The 25,575-nt window shown below is 40.2% G+C and overlaps 1 protein-coding gene and 1 long non-coding RNA gene across 2 annotated transcripts in view; one reads left to right on the top strand and one right to left on the bottom strand.

Annotated features, from left to right (window-relative positions):
* Nhs (NHS actin remodeling regulator) overlaps window positions 1-25,575 on the top strand; it is a 319,344-nt gene that overhangs the window by 279,172 nt on the left and 14,597 nt on the right. The window contains exons 3-6 of the mRNA XM_070040796.1: window positions 1,269-1,421; window positions 9,032-9,165; window positions 22,758-22,820; window positions 25,276-25,468. Coding sequence (XP_069896897.1) covers window positions 1,269-1,421; window positions 9,032-9,165; window positions 22,758-22,820; window positions 25,276-25,468 — 543 coding nt within the window. The remainder of the gene's footprint in view (window positions 1-1,268; window positions 1,422-9,031; window positions 9,166-22,757; window positions 22,821-25,275; window positions 25,469-25,575) is intronic.
* Window positions 7,350-9,893, bottom strand: LOC138840462 (uncharacterized). Its single transcript, XR_011376080.1, has 3 exons — window positions 9,694-9,893; window positions 7,976-8,049; window positions 7,350-7,467 (listed from the first exon to the last, which is right to left on the bottom strand). It is a non-coding gene; the product is annotated as an uncharacterized lncRNA (long non-coding RNA).

The raw sequence follows: 25,575 nt of genomic DNA, 5'->3' as shown, positions 1-25,575 counted from the left end.
GCTTATCACAGAGGAGCCCCTAAATGTATCCAAACAGACATAGTAAAGACTTTCTTGATTCTCTTTGTTTCATTTTTTATGTGAATAAAGATTACTGAGGGTACCAAGCTTGCCACATTGTATGGGCTGGCCATGATGAAATCATTAAAAATAGGAAAAAGTCAACGAACCTGAAAGTGTGGGACAGCCTAGCAACTGCAGTGATAGTTATGAATGAATGCATTCAGCTTTGGCTGAACTGTTACTTGGGAATAGGAATGGACTTTTGAAAAGAAGGAACATGGCATAGTTTCCTTGAAAGAGTTCTATTAGTGCTTGTCTACCTTCAGTGGACATATCATATTAATTAGTGTTCTGTGACCAAAGGACATAACTGAAAAAAGACATGAAAGGGGTTTCCTTCTCCATCTCAGAGACAGACACCACTGTGGCAAGTAATGAGTTCAATGTTCACCTGCTAATTCATGGCCAAAATCCATTATAGCATCTCATTGGAGAGAGTGAGTCTGAAGGGCGGAGCAAACTGCTGTAGTTCTCATGAGTACTGGCTCCCTATTGTTCTGGAGTTCCTCTGGGAAACCATTTTCCAATCAGAATTCCCTGGTTCCAGCAGACTTCCATCCTAGGCGCCTCATGTAATGAAGACACTAATGAAACAAACATTGTGTTTGAAGCAGTTAACAGAACTTTATGTTCTTCAGTTTTCCTCCCTTAATATTTATCACCCCTAGCATTGTTTTCTTTAATGCTTGTATTCATCCTGGGCAGTGAGAAATACTTTAAAAATGGTGAGCAGTGGAGAAGGGGGTGGGTAGAGGGCAAGATCAGGGGGGAGCTAGGGGGTCACAAGGGACAGGAAGCAATGTAAGGTATGAACCAAAGCTCAGGTGGCCAGAAGGCCAGAGCTAAGAGAACATTTCAGTCCATCTCTAAAACTTTCCTCTGCATTCTTAGAAGACAGCAATACATTACTACCTTTCTCTAAAAGTCTAGATAGGAACTGTTGGAGTTGATGAACCACTGTGAAGAGCGAAGAGTTGAGACAGAGTTAGCTGGTCACAAGGCAGATGGTTGGGGTCCTGGGGTCTCTCACCCCTCAGAAACTTCAGCTTTCTCCAGCCTTGAGTTTGTTTCTCACATAAGCCTAATGCTGTGTACTTCTACTCCATTCAGATTTCATTCCTGTCTACCTTCCCACCCCAGAGTCCAGCAAATACATTGCTTAAAGTCACTGATGTCCAATGCTCTGTTGCTTCTCTGTCTTGCAGCTGTCTCCAACCTTGACATCGAGAGTAAGCTGAGCGTGTATTACCGTGCACCCTGGCACCAACAGCGAAACATCTTCCTTCCAGCCACAAGACCACCCTGTGTGGAAGAGCTGCATCGCCATGCCCGGCAAAGCCTGCAAGCCTTGCGCAGAGGTAACTGACCCCAGGCTTAGGGTTTTTCTGGGAGAGACTCAGAGATTGTTTCCTCCAGGGAATCTATCATTTGCCAGTCCCAACAACTTGCTTAATCATAGCACATATGTTGAATTGCTCCCTTTTCTACACTGAATGAAATCCATGTGTAATATAACCTATTTATACATGTTGGAAGTACCATTCCAGTCTAAATATGATAATAAAGAGAAATGAAACCTATTTATAATAATATATATTTGAATATACAAATGCTCAGTCACAATTACATTAGAAGGAATCACAAAAAGCAGCTAGATAGTTGTACACAGGAAAAGGAAATTTGGGGTCCTAGCACTTGTGGCTCATGCCTATAATCCTACCTACCTAGGAAGCTGAGATTGGGAAGATCATAGTTTGAGGCCAGCTGGGGCAGAAAAGTTCAACAAAGTCTCCAAAATAACCAGCATAAATCAGGACTAGAGATATAGCACAAGTGGTAGAACACCAGCCTAGAAAGTGTGAAGCCCTGCATTCAAAGCCCATTACAGCCAAAATAATCATCATACTAAACAGCAGAAAACAGAGCTGGAGGCAGAGCTCCTCTGCAAGAGAGCCTGCCTCACAAACACAAGGCACTGAATTCAAAGCCCAATGTTGTTAAAAAAAAAAAAAAGCAAATTTGCATGACATAATTTAGACAATCAGAAGTCACTCCAAACAAACAACAACAACATAAAAGCTGGGCACAAGCTGGTCGCCAGAGGCTCACGCCTGTAATCCTAGCTACTCAGGAGGCTGAGATCTGAGGATCACAGTTCAAAGCCAGCCTAGGTAGGACACTCCATCAGACTCTTATCTCCAATAAACCACTAGAAAACTGGAAGTGGTGCTGTGGCTGAAGCGGTAGAGTGCTCGCCTTGAGCTGAAGAGCATAGGGAAAGCACTCAGGCCCAGAGTTCAAGTCCTACGACCAACACACACACACACACACACACACACACACACACACACACACACACACACACACACACACACACACACACACACACACACACACACACACACACACACACACACACGCTGGGCACTGATGGCTCTCGCCTATAATCCCATCTATTCCAGAGGCTGAGATCTGAGGATCATGGTTCAAAGCCCACTCTGGACAGAAGTGAGACTCTTATTACCAATTAACCACTCAAAAAAAAAAAAAAAAAACACAGAACAAAACAAACCAAAAAACCAGAAGTGATGCTGTGGCTCAAGTGATTAGAGGGCTAGTCTTGAGCACAAAGTGGCTCAGGAACAGCACCCAGAACCTGAGTTCAAGCCCCACAACCAACACACACACACACACACACACACACACACACACACACACACACACACACACACACGAATGAAGGATCTCTGAGGATCAAGAGAACACAGCCATAAAAACTGGCACATTGTATATGTATTGTAAGTAGAATAATACTTTGGACTCTAATTCAAAAGGATTTAAATTTGAATCAGGTATAGGTTCTAGGCTTTTTTTTTCCTGAAAAAGATTTGAGTTCATTGTAGATAGTTACCCTGCTTGGCTCCCATCCAAAAATTCTGACCACCAGAGCCAGCCCTAGGAAGGTTCTATTTCTGTTGAGCTGAGAACCTTTGAGCTGACCCAATGCCCACATTCTACTGGAAGGCAAAGAGATGGAGAAACTTGCTCAGGGTCCCAGACAGCAGGGTAGAGTCAATGCCAGGACCTGGATCTGAGCCTCTAAACTCCAGCCAGAGCTATTTTCTACCTTGCTATATACACTGTTCCATGGAAATCAATGATATTTATGTTTCTCTCTGTCTTGAGAGAACCAACAATAGGTTTATAGCTGTCCAGGTAAAACACAGACTTTTTCTTCTACTGATTACTTTTGGATTCCTTGAGATCACTATAATTAGAATGAGATGAGAAATGAGCATCATCTTTTCAGAGTCCCCTAAATGGAGTAGCAGACGTTAGCATGCCAACTTTTTAGGGCCCTTAGATTCTTGCTATAGAGACAGATGGTGTCTACGCATTCATTGTAGTTGTTCCAGATTCCTTATACTCTATTAAAGAATGGTTTTTATGAAAGATATTCCAACACAAATAAAATATTTTCATGCCATTACTGTAATGGAGATGAGAGAGAAATAAAATGATAATAAGTGTTTTTTTATCCTATTTCCTTCCACTTTTGTGTGTTTTCTGCCCTTTCCCCTATCCTCATCATTTTCTGCTTTTAATGAAACCTACTACTGTCCTTAAAGCAATTGTGCCCCAAAATCTTTTGGTTATCTGTCATAATACATGATTACACTTATAATGAAAATTGATGATAGTTAACATTGGCTTCAAATTTACAGTTTGCATTAAAAAAAAAATCCCTCAGCATGTAATTAATGTAAGCCACCCAGTGGAAATCTTTCCCCTCCTGCCATTCCAGCTTTGATTTGGCACCTTTCACCTACTATCTCATGATTCTTTATCCAGCCACTGACCACCATCTACCATAACCACTATGGGTGTGCCTTCTACCATTCATTCATGATTAAGGACATATTCTTTTGGTTAATGAAGTGTATAGCCCACGTTGACTGGGAACTTGTGATCTTCCCACCTCAGCTTCACAGGTGTTGGGATTACAGGTGTGAATGACCACACTCGGCTGTTATTCTAATCAAAGCACTTAGTATGAGTCCAACATGCAGTATTAGTTCAATAACTGTTTGATCACTGAAGGCAAGTGAAGTAAGGAATCTGATCATTTTCACTAAATACTTTCTCCATTTTCATCATTAGTGAGTTTGAGTACCATCAGCCCCTGAAATGTAATTCTGTGTATCCCTTTCTTATTATTAATCAGTCCTCCCTGATAGGACTTGTATAGAATCATCCAGATAATACTGAGCTGCTCATAAGCTATCACATGTCACTGCTTTCTCAAGTTTGGATTTAATGGCAGAACGGAAGAATAGCAAGAACTGATATCAATTTTCTCTCTCCTTCCTCCTGAGTGGGGAGAGAGGGAGGTGGCGTCCCTTGGGGTTTCAATGGAAGACTATGGAGCTACATTTGCCCTCCACAGAGAGGCTTGTTTGGTGGTTGGCACAATAGCATATCTTGGGTGTAGTAGTAGTTTTAATAGCACTGCAGAGAGCCATAAACAGGAATTATAGACATCATACAATTAAAAACACGAAGTGTAGAATTAAAATTAGAAACTGACTTTTTTTTTAACCTTGTCCAAGGAACAGATTAGCAGTGTATTCATCAGTATAATCCACTTCTGCCATCTGGTGGTTGTGAGTAGTACTGTCCTCCTAGACAGAGGCTTAGCTCCACATGTCACCAAGGGCTTCTATTTGGACAGCTGGAATAGCCTGGCTTCCACCAGGAGGGGAGGGGGCATGATGAAGAACAGACAAGGGAAGCTGTGTGACTGCAGGTCTCTGCTCATTTTGGACATGAGACCATAAGAAGGGAGCTGGTAGATGGAGATTAAAACCTAGAAACTACCTGTCTTTGAGATCTAAATAGCAAAACTCTCCATAGACATCATGCAAGAGCCTAGAATTCAAAGTGTAATAAAATATAGTCTCTGCCCTCAAGGAATGCTTGGTGTGATGAGGGAAATCAACAAGTAAGCAGGTATCAGGAGAATGAGATCTGAGGGCCAAAGTTCAAATCCAGCTAGCTGGTAGGAAAGTCCATGATACTCTTATCTCCAATTTACCACCAAAAAGCCAGAAGAAGAGCTGTGGCTCAAGTAGTAGAATGCTAGACTTGAGCAGAAAAAGCTAACAGACAATGTTCAGGCCCTGAGTTCAAGCCCTAGTACCAACACACACACACACACACACACACACACATCTTTAATGCTCAGACAGTAATAACTTTCATTGATGCAATCTGTTATGCTCATAAAACCAGGAGAGATTAACACATGGCTATAAAGAGAAAATGGCATATTATATTTCTTTCCCTTTCAAGTTTCTGGCTGGGGTATAAGTTTCATTGGTCTATAAAGGAATAAGGATCAGAATTCAATTGCAGTTTCAGGCTCTAGTAGACCAATGTTTTCCCTTTCTCACCACAAGCAAAAAGTATTATTAGGGAATCATTAATCTAGCCTGCCTACTCTCAGCCTGAAGAAAGAGATATATTTAAGATAGTGTGGGAGACAAACAATTGAAAGGGAAATTTGGTCCATGCCTCTTTTCTTACTCCTCCCCTCTTTCCTCTTCTTCCTATCCAGCAATATATTCTTCTCTGCTTAGTAAATTTAGCAATGTAAAAGTGTCACAGCCAGATGTCAAGTGGCTCATGTCTATAATCCTAGCTACACAGGAGGCTGGAATCTGAGGGATCATGGTTTGAAGCCATCCCAGACAGGAAGGCCCATGAAACTCTTATCTCCAATTAACTACCAAAAAATGAGAAGTAGAGCTGTGGTTCAAGTAGTAGAGCACTAACCTTAAGCACAAAAGCTCAGGGACAGCGGCCAGACTCAGCGTTCAAGCCCCATAACTGGCATACAAAAAAGTGTTATCTTGTGCTGCTCATTCAGAAAAGCCCCCTGATTGGCATCAGAGGTGGGCACTTTACCAAGGAAGGTCTTTATTTCAGAATGCCATCTTGATAAATGTTGATTTTAGCAAAGACCACCTATGTGGCACTGAGGATTTTTCTCTGGTTGCAAGGAGAGCCTCAAGAATCACAAGCAAAGAAAGGTAAAGAACACTATGGCATTTCCTGAACACAGGCTCTAAGTGTGTGGTGCTGAGGGCGAAATTGGGCAGGGAGAATCCCAGATAGCTGAATCACACATGGATAGAAATCAAAAAGCTCAAGAGTGCTCACCTCAGGTCCTAGTTTAGAGAGCAGCACAGTGTGTGTGTGTGTGTGTGTGTGTGTGTGTGTGCGCGCGCGTGCGCGCGCGTGCACGCGCCAGTGCTAGGGCTTGAACTCAGGGCTGAGGCACTTTCCCTCTACTTCCATTGCTCAAGGCTGGCACGCTAGCACTTGAACTACATTTCTACTTCTGTCTTTTTTGTTGGCTAATTGGAGAGAAGAGTCTCACAGACTTTTCTACCATGATTGGCTTCAATCCTCCATCCTCAGATCTCAGCCTCCTATGTAGCTAAGATTACAGTAAGTGCCTGTCTAGGAACAGCACACTGAATGATACAAAGAATGGGGAGGCCAGAGCTGGGAATGTGGCTCAGTGGTAGAGCGCTTGACTTGCATGCATGAGGCCCTGAGTTCGATTCCTCAGCACCACATAAGCAAAAAGAAAAAAGCCAGAAGTGCTGCTGTGGCTCAAGTGGTAGAGCGCTAGCCTTGAGCTGAAGAGCTGAGGGACAGCGCCCAGGCCCAGAGTTCAGGCCCCACGACCGGACCCCCCCCCCAAAAAAAAAGAATTGGGATGCCAGTTAAAACAAGTAAAAGGACCCAGAGAAGCATTCAGACATGAAGATACCCAATAATGCTACCATTATCACTAGAGAAGAAATGTAAAATATGGAATGCATTTTGATCTTTTAAAAACCTAGCCATTAGAGAAAACATTCATTTGTTCTTGCAGTTACTCAACATTTTTTTGAAAATCTATCATGCCACAGGTTCTTCAGGCCCTATGCTCAAAAGATGAATACACCTCTGTCCTTCAGAAGCCAATTTATAGTGGAAGAGGCTGGCAGATTGATGGTATTGTTATAAATACAAATATCCAAATGGGTATGATAGGCCTTTGGAAAAGGGCATTTGGTGTCCCTTAAGAAGATTGGCATAGTTAGCTCTGTATCCTAGCATAGATTGGAAAAAAGCAGTGTTTTATATGTTGCCAAATATTCTATATTCTGTGCTATCAATATGCAAAGAATACGACAAAACCTAATTAAAAACCAATTTTGTTAAGCCCAAGAAGTCTTGTTTTAATGAGTGAGGTTTATTAGAACCTCAAGAGCAAAGGATCAAAGCCACATGTGTACCACTGATAACTCCAAGGCCACTCACCCTGCATGCCTGCCTCTGCTTGGGCATCTGTAAAGAAGGGCAACATTAATGTCCCCTCTGTGGGGTTGTTGGTGTGGGGTTCATGCGAGCTTTAGCAAAATATCTCTGGCATGTGGCAGAGTGCTCAATAAACATCGCATGTAATGTACTATTGTATGTGTGCTGGATAATGCTGTTTTTAAATAATCAAATTTATGATTTATAATCAAATTTATGAATGCTGGTTGTACTAATTTGTATTTTGGTTGTAATTGGGGTTCTAGAAACTTCATATTCTGGGCATGTGTGTAAAATGGACTCTGGCAGATGGTCGACTTTAACATAGGCAAAGTGTGTTTCAGTTCTCAGAGACACCAGGAAGCTAAATTGTGGTGTTGATGTCTCATTGATTATGTGTCCTCATGTATTGCTGGAGATCAAACCGCAAGCCTTGTCTCCATGTAGGCTCACTTCTTTCCACACATAGGTAATTCCTAGCTTTCCCTAGAAATAGCTTTCTCCCTGAATTAGAAAAAAAAATAGTTGTTGGGGTTACCTTTGAGTGCCCAGGACATGTTTGTCTGAGTGTCAGGACATAGACCTATAATCATGTGCTGGTCCCTGAGATTTCTGGAAAAAAACAAAGTACAGTATTATAAATAAAAGCACCAATGTATCACACTTGCCAATTTTCTGTGACATAAATATTTCCACTACGACCTGTTTCTAGGTACCGACAGTTGAAAAACTGGCTCCTGCGAGTTTCTGAGTGTAACCTCCAGCTCAGGCCACTGCACTGCATCTGCATGCCCACCTCAGCGTCCACACGTCGGGGAGGGGGAGGCTTCTAGTATATTCTCAACTTTCTAAAATTTTAGTTTTGTTTTGCTTTTTTTGGTAGTACGGGGCTTTGAACTCAGGTAGCGTCTTTGAGGCCTGAACCCAACCCGCCCCTCGGTAGCTCTTTTGTTTCAGATATTTTTCTAGAAGGTCTCACGATTTCTTTTGATATTTTTTTTCCCAGCAGACCTCAGGACGCGATCCTGAGCTCACTAGGCATGCGTCACGTCACCACGCCCACTTCCTGAAAGGAAGCACACGGAGGGAGCCATCTTGTACTAATAGTATGAGCTGGACTCCATAATGGCTAACTCCATAGCAATAGCAAGTAAATGTTCCGTTAGGAACTGTTCGGAAAGCCTGATATGGCGTATAAATTAGCTAGTTACTAAATCCTACTGTTTTTCCTTTTTTTTTTTTTTTGCCAGTCCTGGGGCTTTGAACTCTGGACCTGAGGGCTATCCCTGAGCCTCTCTGTGTTCTCTAATGGATGCTCTACCACTTGAGCCACAGCGCCACTTCCAACCTTTTCTGAGTGGTTTATTGGAGATAAGAGTCTCATGGTCTTTCTTGCCCGGGCTGGCTTTGAACCTCGATCCTCAGATCTCAGCCTCCTGAGTAACTAGGATTACAGGCGTGAGCCACCCACGCCTGGCAAGCCTACTTTTTGAGAAAAACAAAATAGCGTTTTGCGTATACTCTCAAGGGAGGGGGAAGAAAAGTTGCAAATATAAAACGTATTTTACTAGGATTTTTTTTTCTGCCTCCTCAGAACACCGGAGCCGCAGTGATCGCCGGGAGCAGAGATCTGCTGCTCCCCTATCCATAGCTGCTCCACCATTGCCAGCCTACCCTCCCGCTCACAGCCAGAGGAGGCGTGAGGTGAAGGACCGCCACTTCCTAACGGTAAGCAGGGCAGCCAAGGGCACCCCTAAACTTGCCGCAATCAACATGAGTTTCTGATGGGACTCAATCTCAGTTTCCCTTTCTCCATGAAAGCTGGGCAGACTGCAAATTGCAAACATTTGGAAACAAATTGATTTTCCCTCTTTCATTCCCAAAAGGAATATTTTTTAATAAATGCATTGGCGTGGATTTTTAATAAACTGCTTGCACACTGCAGTAAAACGATAATAAATTTTCTAAAATCAGAAAACAAACCTATTGCAAATCCTAGTTCTCTTCAGAAGTGAAAAATTTAGGTTGTCACTGTCTTTGGCCTTGGTGCCAAAGATTACATGAGATACAACATAGTAACTGACATAGAAGAAGATGTCTGGAAAAATTAACCCCAAGCAGCACTGCTGTTACTAGTGACCAGATGGCATGGCTGCCTCATTGGCATACTCTGAGAAAGAACTGAAGAGCAATCACATCATCTCTGCACACTTTCCCATTTATAAGGAAGCTGTCTCCCTAAAGGTGACTTATTACCTCAGTGACATGACCGGTACACTGGCGATTTTTCAGCCTTGTCCTGTGGATTCTACTTCAATTCAGCATGAGCCCTCAATATGGATCACAGATGATAAAATGGACCCAGTTCAGAACACCCACAAACATAATCAGCAGCCACAAATAAAACATGTCACATTAGGTATGCCTTCTGGGGCCTCAGTGGGAACAAGTGAACATTTGTACCTCTGAGTAGGATGTCACTGAAATCCAGGACTATGACATCATTGATTTCATTTTGTGACACGAGCAGCCCAGACTTCCTGCTTGCAGGTCTGTCATCAGTGTGGGTATAAGGTTTTTTTTTATTATTATTAATGATAGTAGTAATGTAATTATTTAAGTTGTTGTACAAAGGAGTTTCAATTCCACATGTTAGTTTGTGAGTACAATGCATCTTGATCAATGGCATCCCTTTCACTATTATCCCACCCATCCCCTCAATTTACCTGGTTCCACTTTCACATATGTACTTCGAATATTATAACTGCATCCACTCACCTTCCCTCTCTCCATTCATCTCCCCCCCTGCCATTGCCCTCACTCCCCCTATTGTTGTTTGACGTGAAATGTGTATCTATGACTGTAAACCCTGAACCTTATGCCTTGTACAATATGCAAAACAGTCAGGTCTCATGATGTCAAACATCCAAATGAAAGCACCCTTCACCTAAAAGAATGTTCATAAAATCATATCCAGATAAGGCCTGAGTGATGGTAGGTGATGGCTAGATATTTCTTTCCCTATTTGCATCTGGACAGTGGACACTGTGTCTTTCAGTGCTCAGTAAGGGCACACTGAGTACCACAATGCACTGTCACATTGCTGTGACATAGCCTGAGGATAGGGGCGGAGGGCAGTGCCTCTTAGGGTTTTCTAGTTCCCCAGCCAGGGCAGTGACTCATGACATAGCCTGAGGAGAGGGGGGGCAGGGCCTCTTCGAGTTTTCTAGTTTCTCAGCCACAGCAGTGACTCATGCTAGTGATTTGTTATGGAGGCGCCCTAGTTGACAGAAATTCTTATTTAACTCAAATCTGCTTGCTGATGCACTGGCTTTTAATGAGGCATTTTCTGCATAAAAATGGCAAAAAGTCTTCATCCCATTCATTATAATATGTGTTATGTCTCATTAGGTTGGTTTTGTTGGGAGGTAGGTGAAAGAAAAAATATTGACCTTATGGGAATTATATGAAAGATGACCCTTTCTCATAATCTCCCTAATCTTTAATAATGTCTATATACCAAAGTAAGACTAGAGGAAAAGACTCAAAATAATTAATAGTAATGAGAATGCTTCATTTATCCAACAGAGTCAATATGAGAGTAGATTATACTTAACTTAAACTTGAGAAAGTTCTCCCATCTCAAATGATAAAACAGCATTTCTAAGTAATTGGGGGAATTTTTTGTTTCACTTGTTCCCTCAAGTTCATTAGTAGAATTAATCCATATTTTTCCTCCTCTTAAAGACAATTGTAATGAGATATAGTTTCCCACAACTCTGTATGCTACTATATTATACTTTGGTCATTACTGGCCTAGTCTCTAAAGCCAAACTGCCTAGCTTTGAATGCTAGTTCTGAGCTGTGCAACCCTGACAAGTTTATCATGTCAGTGTCTCCAGAGTAAGAATAGATAGTACCTCATTTGTCTGGCACTATATGTTAGAATATAGCACTACTTGATCTACAATAAGTACTTAAATATTAGGCCGTATGATGATGATAGTAATGATCTACCATTCAAGTTCCTGAGATATCTGTAATTCAGTGATAATAGTAGATGTAACTGAGTTTAAATCCTATCTTTGCAATGTTTTGGTCATCTGGTTCAGAACAAAGTTAATATATTTTTTGAATCTCAGTTTCTTAGTCTATAAAATGAGGATAATAATTTCAACTTTACAAGGTGGTTAAGAAGACTTAATCACACCTGTGATCCTAGATACTCAGGGGGCTAAAATCTGAAGATTACAGTTTGAAGCTGGCCTCAACAGAAAAGTTCAGAAATTCTGTCTCCAATTAACCAGCAAAAGGCTACATGGGAGTCATGGCTCAAGTGGTAGACTGCCAGCAGTGAACGAAACAACCAATATGAGACCCTGAGTTCTAGCCCCATGCCAACATACATATACACACAATATTAGGATATCATAAAATAAACTTAAATCGTGTGTGAAAGCACCACAGTACCCAAGAATATGAATTTATATTTACGATTACTTGTGATAAAACTATTATTGTCAACTGAAAAGCCTATACATGTAGTCGCTGACAGGAAAGAAGGAAGTGTAAGTTGCTATACCTTTTCCAGAAAGCAAAACTCTAAATATTCCTGCTTTTTCCAGCAATTCTGCAGCTAGAATTTTATTCCAAGATGGTAATCATTGTACTGAAAGATTTGTTCAGTAGTACGTTTATCAAAACATTTTAAATAAGAAAACATACATATATGCTAAGTATTCCATCCTGCATATCCTATATACAGGGTGGAATATTATATCAAAAAATAGTATTATAAGCCAGGTGCCAGTGGCTCATGCCTGTAATCCTAGCTACTCAGAAGGCTGAGATCTGAGGATTGCAGTTGGAAGCCCAGGCAGGAAAGAGTGAGACTCTTATCTCCAATAAACTACTCAGAAAAAGATGGAACCGGTGCCTTGGCTCAAGTGGTAGAGCACTAGCCTTGAGCACAAAGAGGCTCAGGGACAGCCCCCAAGCCCTGCCTGAGTTCAAGCCCCAGGACCAGCAAAAAAATATAGTATTATAGAATAATTTTTAACAATATTAAGGTTTGAACTCAGGGCCTCATGCCTGCTAGGTAAGTGTTCTACAACATGAAGCAGGCTCCTAGCCCAATTTGCTTTCGTTATTATTTTTTGTGCCTATCTTAAGGCTTGAATTTAGGGCCTAATCACTGTCCCTGAGCTTTTTTTTTCCTTGAAGCTAACACTCTCCTACTTGAACCATAGCTTCACTTCTAGCTTTTTGGTAGTTAATTGGAGATAAAGAACGTCCCACACTTTCCCTCCCTGGCTGGCTTTCAACCGTGGTCATCAGATCTTAGCCTCCTGAATAGCCAGAATTGCAAGTGTGAGCCACCAGGGCCTGGCTACTTTAGTTATTTTTCAGATATGATCTCACATTTTCTTCTCCTGGGCTGGCTCGGGACCACAATACTCCTACCTATGCCTCCTGTATAACTGGGATTACAGATACACACCACCATATCCAATTTATTTGGTGAGGTGAAGATTTCACTAACTTTTTCCTAGGGCCAACCTCAAACCATAATTCTCCTCATCTCTACTTCCTGAGTGGTTGGGATTATAGGCATGAGCCCCTTTTCCAGCCCAAAGAAAGTTTGATGACATGAAAAATAATTATTTCATCATCAGGGATTTTTCAAAAGCTTTTGAAATTGTATCTACTGTAGTATCAGAAAACATCTGTGTGTACACCCCCTCCACACCCTCCCATAAATAAATATCATCAACTAGAATGTGAGAACTGTAAGTGAAAACAAACAGTAACAACTTCGCCTAACAATATTACAAATGAATATCATAACCATCCTGAGGGAAGGGTAGGAAAATAGCTGATGTTAATAAGTTTGGAAAACAGTAGTTGTTTTGTTTTATTTTGAACCAAACCATAAATATTTATTGGTGGATCCATAATATAATTTTAATGAAACAATAAGGGACAACATTTGATTAAAATGATTTACTGTAGAGACCAAAGGTAGAAAGCCCTAGGAACTTTAATTATGCAAGTCAAAGAGCCTCGGGCAGCTAACAGATGATTATCAGACAATTCTTCCAAAATATATTTTTCCCTCTATTGCATCACTTTATCACAAAGTCTAAATAGTAGTTTAAAACATCCCTCGTTCATTTCAGTCACATTGCCTGGCCATCCCCAATTCCTGACACATTTCCCACCTTTTTTGCAGTGGATTCTTTGTAGTTGTGTGAGATTTTGTTTGTTTTTTGGCAAGGGGTGGGGTGGGGGAGGGTAGATTCTTTTTGTGGTTTGAACTCCAGGCTTTATACTTGTTGAGCAGGCACTTCTATCACCCGAGCCATACTTCCACTTCCAGTCGCCTGCATTAGTATCCTTTATCTATTCTCTTCTTTAAGAATTATGTATACATCGAGCCAGATGCTGATGACTCATGTCTGTAAACCTAGCTCCTCAGGAAGCTGAGATCTGAGAATTACAGTTCAGTCAGCCTGGGCGGAAAAGTCCATGAGATTCTTTTTCCCAGTTAACCACCAAAAACCTGAACGTGGAGTGTGGATCAAGTGATAGAGTGCCAACATTGAGCAAAAAAGAGAAGAGAGGCTCTGAGTTCAAGTACCATTATGAACACACACACACACACACACACACACACACACACACACATTTGCACATACAAAAGAATTATGTATCCGCACACAAGCAAGCAAGCAAGCAAATGATGAGTCAGTGAGAGACTGCCAAAGGAAGATTCATGAATGAAGAGACTATTCAGACTTTCAGAAGCCAACAGCTTGATTCAATGAGGTCTAAACTTAGCTGACTTTGGCAAAGAAGCTGCTTTGGCTTGCTCAAATGCCTGTCATTCACCTCAGGTCGTTCCACCAGTGCCAGAGTCCATGTTTCTAAGGGATTAGCCGTGGTCTGCACAAGGAGCTAGCAAGTCAGCATAACCAGGCATCTAGTGCTCAATGCATAGGATGCTTTGAAACTTCTATTGGGAGCTGAAGAAAATGTCCAGCATTGACATTTGCAAATAAAAAACAAGCCTTCAAGACAGAGGACGATCTTTAAACCTCAAACAGATTAAACTGGGTACTTCCTCAACAATATTCTCTCTATTTAGAAATTTGATGTAAAAAAGATTCCAGTTCACTTAACATTGGGACAGAAATGATGCTTTAGCAGAGGGGTGAATATAGGAGGCTCTGTAACATGTCCAGCCTCCTTACTCTAAAGCGCATGAGAAAGTTCCGAAGCATATTGTCAAAACAGCCATTTCTGGCTGTGATGAGACTCCTAAACCAAGCAAGTCTTCAGGCTCATAGTTACTTTCTGATGAATCTGCAGGATGATAACAAGACTTACTATGACAAAACTTGATTGGGGTCCAGAGGCACACTGAGGCTTCATCATCAGAATCAACATGTTGTCTTATAGTTACATTCTTTGCCAGGCTTAATAAAAGGAGCCAGGAAAGAATTTCAGGAATTCTTCGTAGTTTCATGGCTTAATAACACGCTTCATCTTAACACACAGTTGCCATACAGGAATCCACAGCATCCTAGACAAGTCAGTTTTCCTTTTCACTTTTAGAAGATATCTTCGTAGTTTTGCATCCCATGTTTTATGAATCTCTGTTTAAAAATGGTCCTTTCCATCCACATTAAGTCTCTCTTGGTTTTGTTGTTATTATTGGTTTGGTCACTAGGTGAGCCTCCTGATTGCTCAGCTTACTTGCCTAACTGGTGCATTGCCACGTGTACCCACCTCCAGTCCTTTTGCTAGTTATTTTGGAGATGATATCTTGTGGAATTTTCAGCCCAGGCTGCCTTTGAACTCCGATCCTCTGGTCTCAGACTCCCGAGTAGCTATGACTACATAGTCATTAGCATGTGGCCAAGTTAATTTTCTCTCTCTCTCTTTTTTTAATCTTAGGTGTTTCCCTTTATCTTAGATATTTTGCTCCTTTAAACTAATGAAGAAAAATTCTAACCTTGCTGTAAGGATTTCTGCCATAAAAATACATTTCTAATTCTAAAATTTCCATTTTTCCATCCTGCCTAAAAACTTAAGTTCAATACTCCAGATTTTCTATAATCAAGTTCTACCATAACTTTCCAGATTGATTTCCCACAAATCTTTTGCCAAACCTTATCTTAGAGCTCAAACAAATCAAACTTCAAATATTCTATGCTATCAAAACTTTATCTCCACTTGGACTGTCTTGTTTTTCAATATGGGCTCTCATTTATTCATTTATTTCTTCATTTGGAAAATGAATTTGATATTTATAAATGGTAAAAATGATACCAAGCTGGGTGCTGGTGGCTCATGCCTGTAATCCTAGCTAACTCAGGAGGCTGTGAGCTGAGGATCACAGTTCAAAGCCAGCCTGGGCAGGAAAGTCTGTGAGACTCTAATCTCCAAAAAACCACCAAAAAACCAGAAGTAGAACTGTGGCTCAAGTGATAGACTGCTAGCCTTGGGCTGAAGAGCTGAGGGGCAGCGCCCTGGCTCAGAGTTCAAGCCTCACAACCAACAACAACAAAAAACATGATACCAAAATAAGTAAGAACTATCCTCTAAAGTAATATTTTACTTTGCCTGCTGCCTGGGGTGATAGAACAGAAGGTACCAGGCATAATGCTTCAATTGGCCACATCTTAAGTAGCAGATCAAAAAAATTCAATTTATTTCATTACTCAGTGAATTACTGATAAGTTTTGATCTCAGAAATACCAATAATCAGAAATTGTACTTAATGAAAATAGGGTGACTGTGACTTGTATGTGCTAATTACTCTAAGTCGTTAGAGGTTCCTTTTTGGTTTAGTAAGAAGTTATAGTTAATCTTGAGAGGGTCAACGTGATTCAATTGAGACTTGCCCAGGAGATTACTAAAGCATATTTCTGGGTTTGTATGATATGGCACATCTAGAGATGAATGAATTAGTAAGGAGGGAATACTAACCTGAATATGCTGGAGGCCCAAAAAGCTGAAGGCCCTGGTGGGATATAGGGAGGATGAGCGAAAACTCTCTCAGGAAGATATTCTCTTTCTATCTGCTTCCTTATCACTATGATGTGAGCTGCTCTGCTCCACTACATTCCCCCACCATGATGGACTGAAACCTCTGAAATCAGGAGCCAAAAGAAAATCTTTCCTCCCTTGTTTTTCTTGGTCATTTTGTCACAGTGACAAAAATCTGACTAATACATAAGGAAGTAAGAGCTTGATAGTAATTTCAAATATAGTATTTTGGGAGTGATGATTCCTATCATATCACCTATCTAACTCACTTATGGTCTTTGTAGAAGGCAGATTGATCTTGGAAGCTGACTGTAAATCATTGGTGACTGAGACTCATCTGTTGCTATGATACAGTATTTCTGATGGAAGAATCGGCACAGCACCTGGCTCATTAATAACAGGTTTATTAACCCCAGAATATTCTTTTCCTTTCTATATTCATTTTCAAGGACCAAGAAGTTGGCTGCACTGGTGTTTGAACTCAGGATCTTGCACTTGCTAGACAGATCTCCTACCACTTGAGTTATATCCCCAGGCCTGTTTTGTGTATTTTGTTTTGCAAAGTGCCTCTTAGGAGAATTGAAGAAGTAGTGGTGGCTGTCTTTGCCAGGGCAAATTAATAAAGATATGATTTAGGAAAGCAGATTTATTAATGACAAGAGTATTTTCCCAGGCCTAAATAATTATGTTCATTGATGTTTTAAAATAGATATCAATGTATAAAATAGTTAAAAGAAGAACTCAGCATAGTAGGTCACACCTTTATGTAATATTAGAACTGTGGGAGGTAGAGATAGGAGGATCACAAGTTCCAGGCCAGCCTGGACTAACATAGTAAGACCCCATTTCACACAAGAAAACAAACAATACAACATAGTAGGCATCCATTGCCAAATATCTCCTCCCTAGTCAAAACCATCACTTAGTACTGCTTCGGTGACTTAATCCCTGAGGATATTTGAATGGAGTTCTTAGCACCTTAGTAAGGCTGCATTTGTGGGCTTCCTCCAAGCTAGCTGGGGGTGTAGTTGGTGGGGTTTAGATCCTTTGGATTAGGGGGCATCCCAGGTGGGAGTATGCTGACCCTTTAGGCCCCAACTGCCTAGAGGAAAGTCAGCCAAATGGCAAACTTGGAAAAGGGAGTAAAGCTCCAACAGCAAGAGCATAAGGTACCTTTGTAATCTTTTGCTTACCTCCTCCTTTTGTGTTCCCATGTCTGTTCACCTTGGTAAATATGGTAGCTGGAGAGAAGAGAAGAAAGAAGCACTGGATGAGTTCAAAACAATGTTTCTAAACACTTTAGCAAGTTAAGAGCACAGTGCTGACCAGTGGGAGGCTTTGAGATAGTACAATCTAAGGTAGCAAGAAGAATCCTGATGGGCTTCTTTAAGCCTAGAAGAAAGGTCAAGGCAATACATATTTGTGTCCAACACATTCCCACACATTCCTGCATAGAAGAATTCGACTCAGGCAGATAGGAGGTCCTCTGTCTCCCAGATGAGCCATTGTATGTGTATAAATGCAGGGATTGGTCTGAGGATGAGCAAGCCCTGTGGTAGTAACACTGAGAGCCCTTTACCTCAGTGTGGTTTGCAGGGGGGCATCTTCCCTCTGAGGTTTTAGTGGTATATTCAATGAAATGCCTAGTCTGTAGTATACTTTTCCCAGGTTTAAAATAGAGTGATAAGGGCTAGGAATGTGGCTTAGTGGTACAGTGCTTGCCTAGCATGCATGAGGCCCTAGCTTCTATTACTCGGTACCAAATAAACAAATAATAAATAAAATAGAATAATAGTAATAAATCAGCACTGAAAGTCAACTGCTATAAATGATATGTGGGATCAGTTAGATCATGAACTACAGCCTAATTTTCAAAACATTTCCTGTTGGACTACCCACAACATTTTTTTGTGTGTATGTGTTGGTCCTGGGGCTTAAATTCAGGGCCTCAGTGCTGTCTCTGAGCTTTTGTGCTCAAGGCTAGTTCCTTGAGCCATAGCTCCACTTCTGGCTTTTTGGTGATTAATTGGAGATGAGAGATTCACAAACTTTCCTGCTCAGGCTGGCTTTGAAACATGATCCTCAGATCTCAGCCTCCTGAGTAGCTAGGATTGCAGGTTTGAGTCACCAGTGCCTGGCCACCCACAACATTTTAACAGATGCCTTTTGGAAATCTTGGAAGCAAAATAGGTCCCCACATAAAATTTAATCCAAAGAAAGAAAAATATAGAGTGAAAGGATTGGGTGTTTTTTTTTCTTCTGACTCTAAGAGAAAGATTGGGGAAAATCTGGAAATCTTCAGAGAAATATTTATAGTCACAAAAGTGGGAGAAAAAAGCTTTTCTCATATACATACCCTAAGAAAGGTTGGATTCTGAAAGTGGTTTTTCAGTATTCACTGATGCAATATCTGTGGCTACTTTTGAGTATGATGTTTGTTATTCCTTATTATGAACACTGATTGTTAGTGTAACTTCTGCCTTTGGTAAGGCGGAGAAATTTCATGAGAAATTAGTGAAAGGACTAAAGGACCTGGTAGGGCCCGTGAGGACAAAAATAAAGAAATAGCATCAAAGAGGCATCCTTTGCTGGGGACAAAATGAACATGACTGGTCCTGCCTTATTGGAAAATGTTGCTATTTCAAATCTGAGGCCTCTCAAAATCAGTTACAGAAAGGCCAGAATGGGAAACTGGGAAAGAAAGGAAAATTATTTTGATTTTTTAAAACTTTTTTTTCTTGAAAATTTTATTATAAAAAAATCAATAGTACAGAAAAGAATTTTACAAGGACCAACCACATGGCTCAATTGAATCCCCAATACCACAATTTTTTTAAATCAGCAAAAGAATTACACAATGATATGTATATATACATATATGTATGTATGTATGTATGTATGTATGTATATATATATATATATATATATATATATATATGTTCATCTCCATACCCATAAGGGAGGAATTTTTAAAAATTTTAAATCTGACAGTTTGTTTCCAGTGAGACTGAGTTTGACTTAAATCAAAGAAATGTACTTGAATCAACAAATGGTTTCCTAACACTCTTCCTAAACATTTATTCTGGGAAAACCACAGTGGTTTACTGTCTTGCATAAAATGATAATTCCCAAATCAGGGGTTTCTATAGGTCTGCTTCTATTATCTGCTGTTTGGAATGCTTTTCTTGGTGTTTAATTGGAGATAAGAGTCTCATGGACTTTCCTGCCTAAGCTAGAGTCAAACAGCAATCTTCAGAGCTCAGCCTTCTGAGAAGGTAGGATTACAGGTATGAGTCACTGGTGCCTGCCTGGAGGTAGGATAAAAACAAAAGCCACTTTTACCCTTTACTCCTGGAAAAAATTACTCAACAGGAGAGCTAAGTAATGTAAGAGATGTATGATGAACTACCAAATCCATATATTCATATTAATATCATTCAGATGTTTTCTGACCTGCAGTTCTCTGCTGTGTAGTTGTTTTTTTTTTTAATTCTTTCATGAAACAGAAAGGTTTGGATTTCTTTGAAGTAAGTTCCCTTTCTGTGGTAGCTTTACTTTGCAGCCTCCTCTTTGCCTACTTTGGTGAACTTTCCCTTTAGTTGACATACTGCGCCTCTGATGGAAGCGAGAGCTGCTGGTGTTTTATGCTTCTTTTTTTTAGACATATTAACACTAAGACAGAGGGTCTCTTGCCTTCTTTTTTATTTTTTTATTTTTTTATTGTGGAAAATACTGTACAAAGGGGTTACAATTACATGAGCAAGATAATGAGTACATTTCTTAGCAAGCATTGTTGCCTCCTCCTTTGTTTCCCTTTCCCATCCCATCCCATCCTCCCCCCCACCCAACACTCCTCCCTCCCCACACACCAAAGTTGTAAAGTTCATTTTCGATGTAACGACTTGTATGTCTCATTGTTGCAATGGGTCCACCTGTATCCCTGTTTAAACAATTTGTTTTCTCCCTTCCCCTCCCCAAATTATACCAACATCAAATAGGAAAGTAGTATGGAGGTTCCTCAAAAGACTCCACATAGAGGTCCCCTATGACCCAGCAATCCCACTTTTGGGCATTTACCCTAATGATCACAAACAAGGCCACACTAAAGCTACCAGCACAACTATGTTTATTGCAGCATTATTTACCATAGCTAAGAAATGGAACCAACCCAGATGTCCCTCAGTAGATGAATGGATCAAGAAAATGTGGTATATATAGACAATGGAATTCTATGCCTCCATCAGAAAGAATGACATTGCCCCATTTGTTAGGAAATGGAAAGACTTGGAAAAAATTATATTAAGTGAAGTAAGCCAGGCCCAAAGAAACATAGGTGCCATGGTTTCCCTTATTTGCAATAACTAGTATATGTCTGAGTCAAGCAGAAAAGGTCAGATAAGTTGATGTTAGGGAAATGAACCCTAAGATATGTATTCAAATGATTTTTCTTTCATGCGATTGTTTCTAACACATTTATAAGATTATTTCTTTGTGGCTTTGTATGTCCCTCCCCCATGGTCTCTTGCTTTGTGTAGTATCTACTTCCTCCTGAGATCCATGCCCCTTATTTTATTTCATTTCTCATCACTGATAAAATACACAAAGCTGATATTATTCCAGTGGACAAATATTTAATGAATCTGGAGGGAAATCTGCTAGTATCGTGGAAGAGGGGAATGAAAATTTTATGTCTGTTAATGTCTAGTAATTCACAATCTACTAAGTTCAGAAAAATATATCCAAGGATAATTCATATTATATTAAAACCCTGTTATAGACTAAATGCTATAATAAATGTCTAACTGAATGCAAAATGGTATAGTTTAGAGTGTAAAGGAGTTTCTAGCCATGCATAGTAGTGCATGCTTATAATCCAAGCACTCAAGGGGCAGAAACAGGAGATTTGCAAGTTCAAGGCCAGGTAGGGCTACATAGTAAGACCTCTCAAGCAAATAAGCACACAAACAAAAACAGTTTCAGTGCTCTGCTCAGGAACTCATTTTTAAAAAATACAACTTGTAAATGAACTTTATTTTTTTAATATATTTTATTATCTTTAAGTAGTTATACAAAGGAGTTACCATTTAAAAGCAGTTTATGATATAGTTTATGCATCTTAATCAGTGTCACTCCTTTTGACATTCTCCCCCATCCCTCCCAACCCACCCGTTCCCTCAGTTTTCTTAATTTTGTAGGATATGCTTTGAATTATTCATCTCTTTATTCCTCTCTACCCTCTTCTCCTTGACTCCCCCTCCTCCCCTTTCAACCTGTTTCCTGGCATTTTGTTGGACTGCGAATTAGCCTTTTTAAGGAATTACACCCTTTGCACTCTCCCCTGAATCTACCATATTTCAGTTAATACATTTATATACACTTGCATACCACCCTGAAGTGTTTTCTTATTTTAGTAAATCTTGCAAAGGGAGTACTGGGTACTAAATTATTCTCCAAATAGGACTGGGTACATAATTTGAAATGTCTAATACAAAATGAAAATCTGGGGTCTCCTCTGCAAAAAATTCAGAAGTTTAAGCACAGCATTACACCACATATGAGAACTTGTGAGTGCGGCGTCCTGCAGGACTGCACAGGAGACACTCCTAAGAAAGCAGGTGGTCTGTGAATATAAGGGAGGAACCCAATTGTACTGTCTGGAGAAGGAGATCATACATGGTAAATTTCCTCCCAAGTGGTTCCCACAAAAAGAAAATAAAAGGAAAGAAAATAATTTAATCATTTTCCAAATCAGCAAGAAGGGTTGGGATTAAAAAGATAGAAGTTGGGATTTTTCAAAGACATCTTCACAGTAAAAAGTAAAGGTAATAATAATAATAATAGTTGCAGAAGCAGTCAATCCTAACCATATAGAATATATTAAGAGCCAGGATTCTTCTAAGTATATTACATATATTTAACTCATTTTGTCCTTAGAAACACACTGGGGGGGGGGGGCGTGTAAGTGCTATTATTTACTTTTCCCTACAGATGAAGGAACTGATTTAGAAACATTGACTAATTGTACTGGCTCATATGGAAAAATACACCAGCTAGCCAGTATTGGAACTCAGAAAGTCTGGGTCCAGAGTCTGTGCTCTTAACCACTGTTTATCTGCTTCTCAAAAAAAAAAAAATCCAAGATTCATTTAGAAGAGAAGGAATTATTCCAGTACTTTTACTGATTAATATTTAGATTTGGCCTACTAAGTTATATTGTGTATTCTTTTTTAATTTCTTTCTTTTTTTTTTGCATTTTATGTTCCTAGTTTAACAGCACCCGTTCGCCCTCCCCTACTGAGTGTTGCCACATGGCCCCATGGAGTAGAAAGGTATTGGTTCTGAGAATATTCCTTTGTAAGCCCTATCCTGCTCTGCTCAGACACTCTCCCTTTCTTCTCTTCTTTAACTTTATTGCAAACTCTCGTTTCCAACTAACAGGTGTTCTTTTAAATCCATTTTAAGGGTGGTATTTTCCTAACTTGAATTAGATAAAACGCTATTTAGATGATCCTACCATTAGCAGTTTTCCCCATTTACTGCCTCCTCTTACAATTTATAGCTCTGTTCCCCATGGATATCACCTATTGCTGCTCTTGGACCTTGTTTGGAGAAAATAAATTCCAATTTTCCCTATATTTATCACAATTTAAAAAGTTCAGGATGGAGAGAGAAAGAGAGAGAAAAGGACAAAAGGATTCTCTGACAGACAGTTAGTTGTCCCTATTACCCCTAAATAAAAAGTGCTTTTGGCTGCTAGTCAGAGCCTGTAAGTCAGATCACTCCTTCCCCAGTCCATTGTTATTCAAGAAAGGAATCGCCTCTCAGAAATGAGGCCTCTGGTGGTGGCCATTTCTCTGTAGTTCTGCCTGCTCCAGTGTGTGTCACTGTGTGTGTGTGTGTGTGTGTGTGTGTGTGTGTGTGTGTGTGTGTGTGTGTGTGTGTGTGTGTGTGTGTGTGTGTGTGTGTGTGTGTGTGTGTGTGTGTGTGTGTGTGTGTGTGTGTGCGCGCGCCCCCCCCCTCTGACTCTGCATGCACACCAAACTTTTCTTTTAGAAGTTACCTAGGAAACAAATTCTTTTTGTGCTTGAACTTTATTTGAGCTGTTCACTTTGCTGGGACTCTACACAAAAGCTGAAGAAAGAAGGTTGCAATATTTTACTAAAACATTCATGACGAGCACATTTTTTCCAAAGTGGGGGTCATGTGCTGCTGGGTCTTTTAGGGGGCTTTGCAGAAACATCTGATAAGGTAAGTAAATGCTGGAGGGTCTTTTAAACAATTGGCTCTGCTGCTTTTTCAAGGAGACTTGAGGACAGTTTATTTGACAATACATGAAATACTCCTAGTCAACAGGGAATGTTTCTAAATGCAAGGACTGAAGCTCTTTAAAAATGACCCTGAGTTTAGAGCAGAGTATTTTAAAACCTTACTGGCATAAGAGGAAGCAATTTTTACTGATGTTCAGCTTCCTCCAAGTTGTATAAGGAAATAAAACTAGATTCAGTGGTAAAAAGTGAGTCTTTTATTAGTCTGGTTTTCAAACGACCCAGATATCAAAACTGGGGTGGGGCTGATTTTTATTAATCTGGGCTAGGAGCCTATCTTGGAATAAAAGTTAAACAATATTAATATTTATGAAGGTTTAGATGGAGAAATTTCAAATGTCATATAGAAATCAAAGCCTGTAAATGCACAGCTTGAAGGAGAGTTTTGCACTGTCAAGCCAAAAGAAAATAAACTAAATGCTGTTTTACCCTTTCAAATTTGAAAAGGCAACCAACCCAGTTGACTCCTTCCAGAAACAACATTTGTATTATACTCTGTAGATGGGGATGGGGGGGACCCCTTTACTTTTGCCCTTCCAGGTGTATATAGTGTTGATTGAAGTAAATTTCTTAAATGTGATTCACAAAAGCCGTCCTCCTGCAGTGACATGAACTCCCATGTGTTTTAATGGCCTCCCAGATTAGGTTGACTTGTCTCTAGACTCCATTTTTTTCTGGCATATTTTAAAGCCTTTTTATAAGCATTTACATCATGTGCTTCCTTTGATTGTAGTTATGGACAGCTCTTGAGATGTGTGTGTGTGTGTGTGTGTGTGTGTGTGTGTGTGTGTGTGTGTGTGTGTGTGTGTGTGTGTGTGTATGTGTCTGTGTCTGTGTCTTTGTCTGTGTCTGTGTGGGTATATGTGCCCATATACACCAGTACTGAGGCTTGAGTTCAGGGCTTGGGTGCTATCTCTGAGCTTTTTTGCTCAAGGCTGGTGCTCTACTACTTGAGCCATAACTCCCCTCCAGCTTTTTGCTGATTCATTGGAGGTAAGCATGTCACAGATTATCCTGCCTAGGCTGGCTTAGAATCACAGTCCTCAGTTCTCAGCCTCCTGAGTAGTTGTGATTATAGCCATGAGACCCCTGTGCCTGGCTTCTTGAGATTTTTTTTTAAATAAGAATTTATGGTGAGAAAAAAAGTGGATCTTACTTTCACTGGATTGGAGATAGGCAGTTTTCTTCCGTTTGAAGTTCAAGAATTTCTGGCTACCTTGTCTTTCTCCATTCCATTTTACCTGACCAGCATGTTTAACTTGCCCAATTGTCTTTTTGTGTCACTTCAATGTTGAAATAATGGTTTCAAGTAGTTATGCTTACTATTTCTAAGAATCCTTCCTTTTTCATTTTAAAAGCTTGTCACATCATTTTCTCATAGCTAATAACTATGAATTTTCTTATACGTGTACTTACCTAAAAATTATGATGGCTCAATCTGAAAATACTTTGTTTACAGTCTCACCCTCCTGAGGATGAAAATGCAGATGTCATGTTAGGGCAGAGGCCAAAAAACCCAATACACAATATCCCCTCGACACTGGACAAGCAGACCAACTGGAGCCAAGCGCTGCCTCTCCCAACGCCAGAGGAGAAGATGAAACAAGATGCCCAAGTGATTTCTTCTTGCATTATTCCCATCAATGTCACTGGTATCATTATTTCTTTCCTTATGGGTACTTGGGGCCAAATAGTCTGTGTATTTCATATACTAAAAACCTGTACTGTTGGGTCTGTCAGCTAAAACTCCCATTTTTCT

Source organism: Dipodomys merriami, unplaced genomic scaffold (genome assembly GCF_024711535.1).
Source record: "Dipodomys merriami isolate MVZ:Mamm:240054 unplaced genomic scaffold, mDipMer1.0.p SCAF_3, whole genome shotgun sequence".
In the NCBI taxonomy this organism is placed as follows: Eukaryota; Metazoa; Chordata; class Mammalia; order Rodentia; family Heteromyidae; genus Dipodomys; species Dipodomys merriami.
This window is presented reverse-complemented; position numbering and strand designations above follow the sequence as displayed.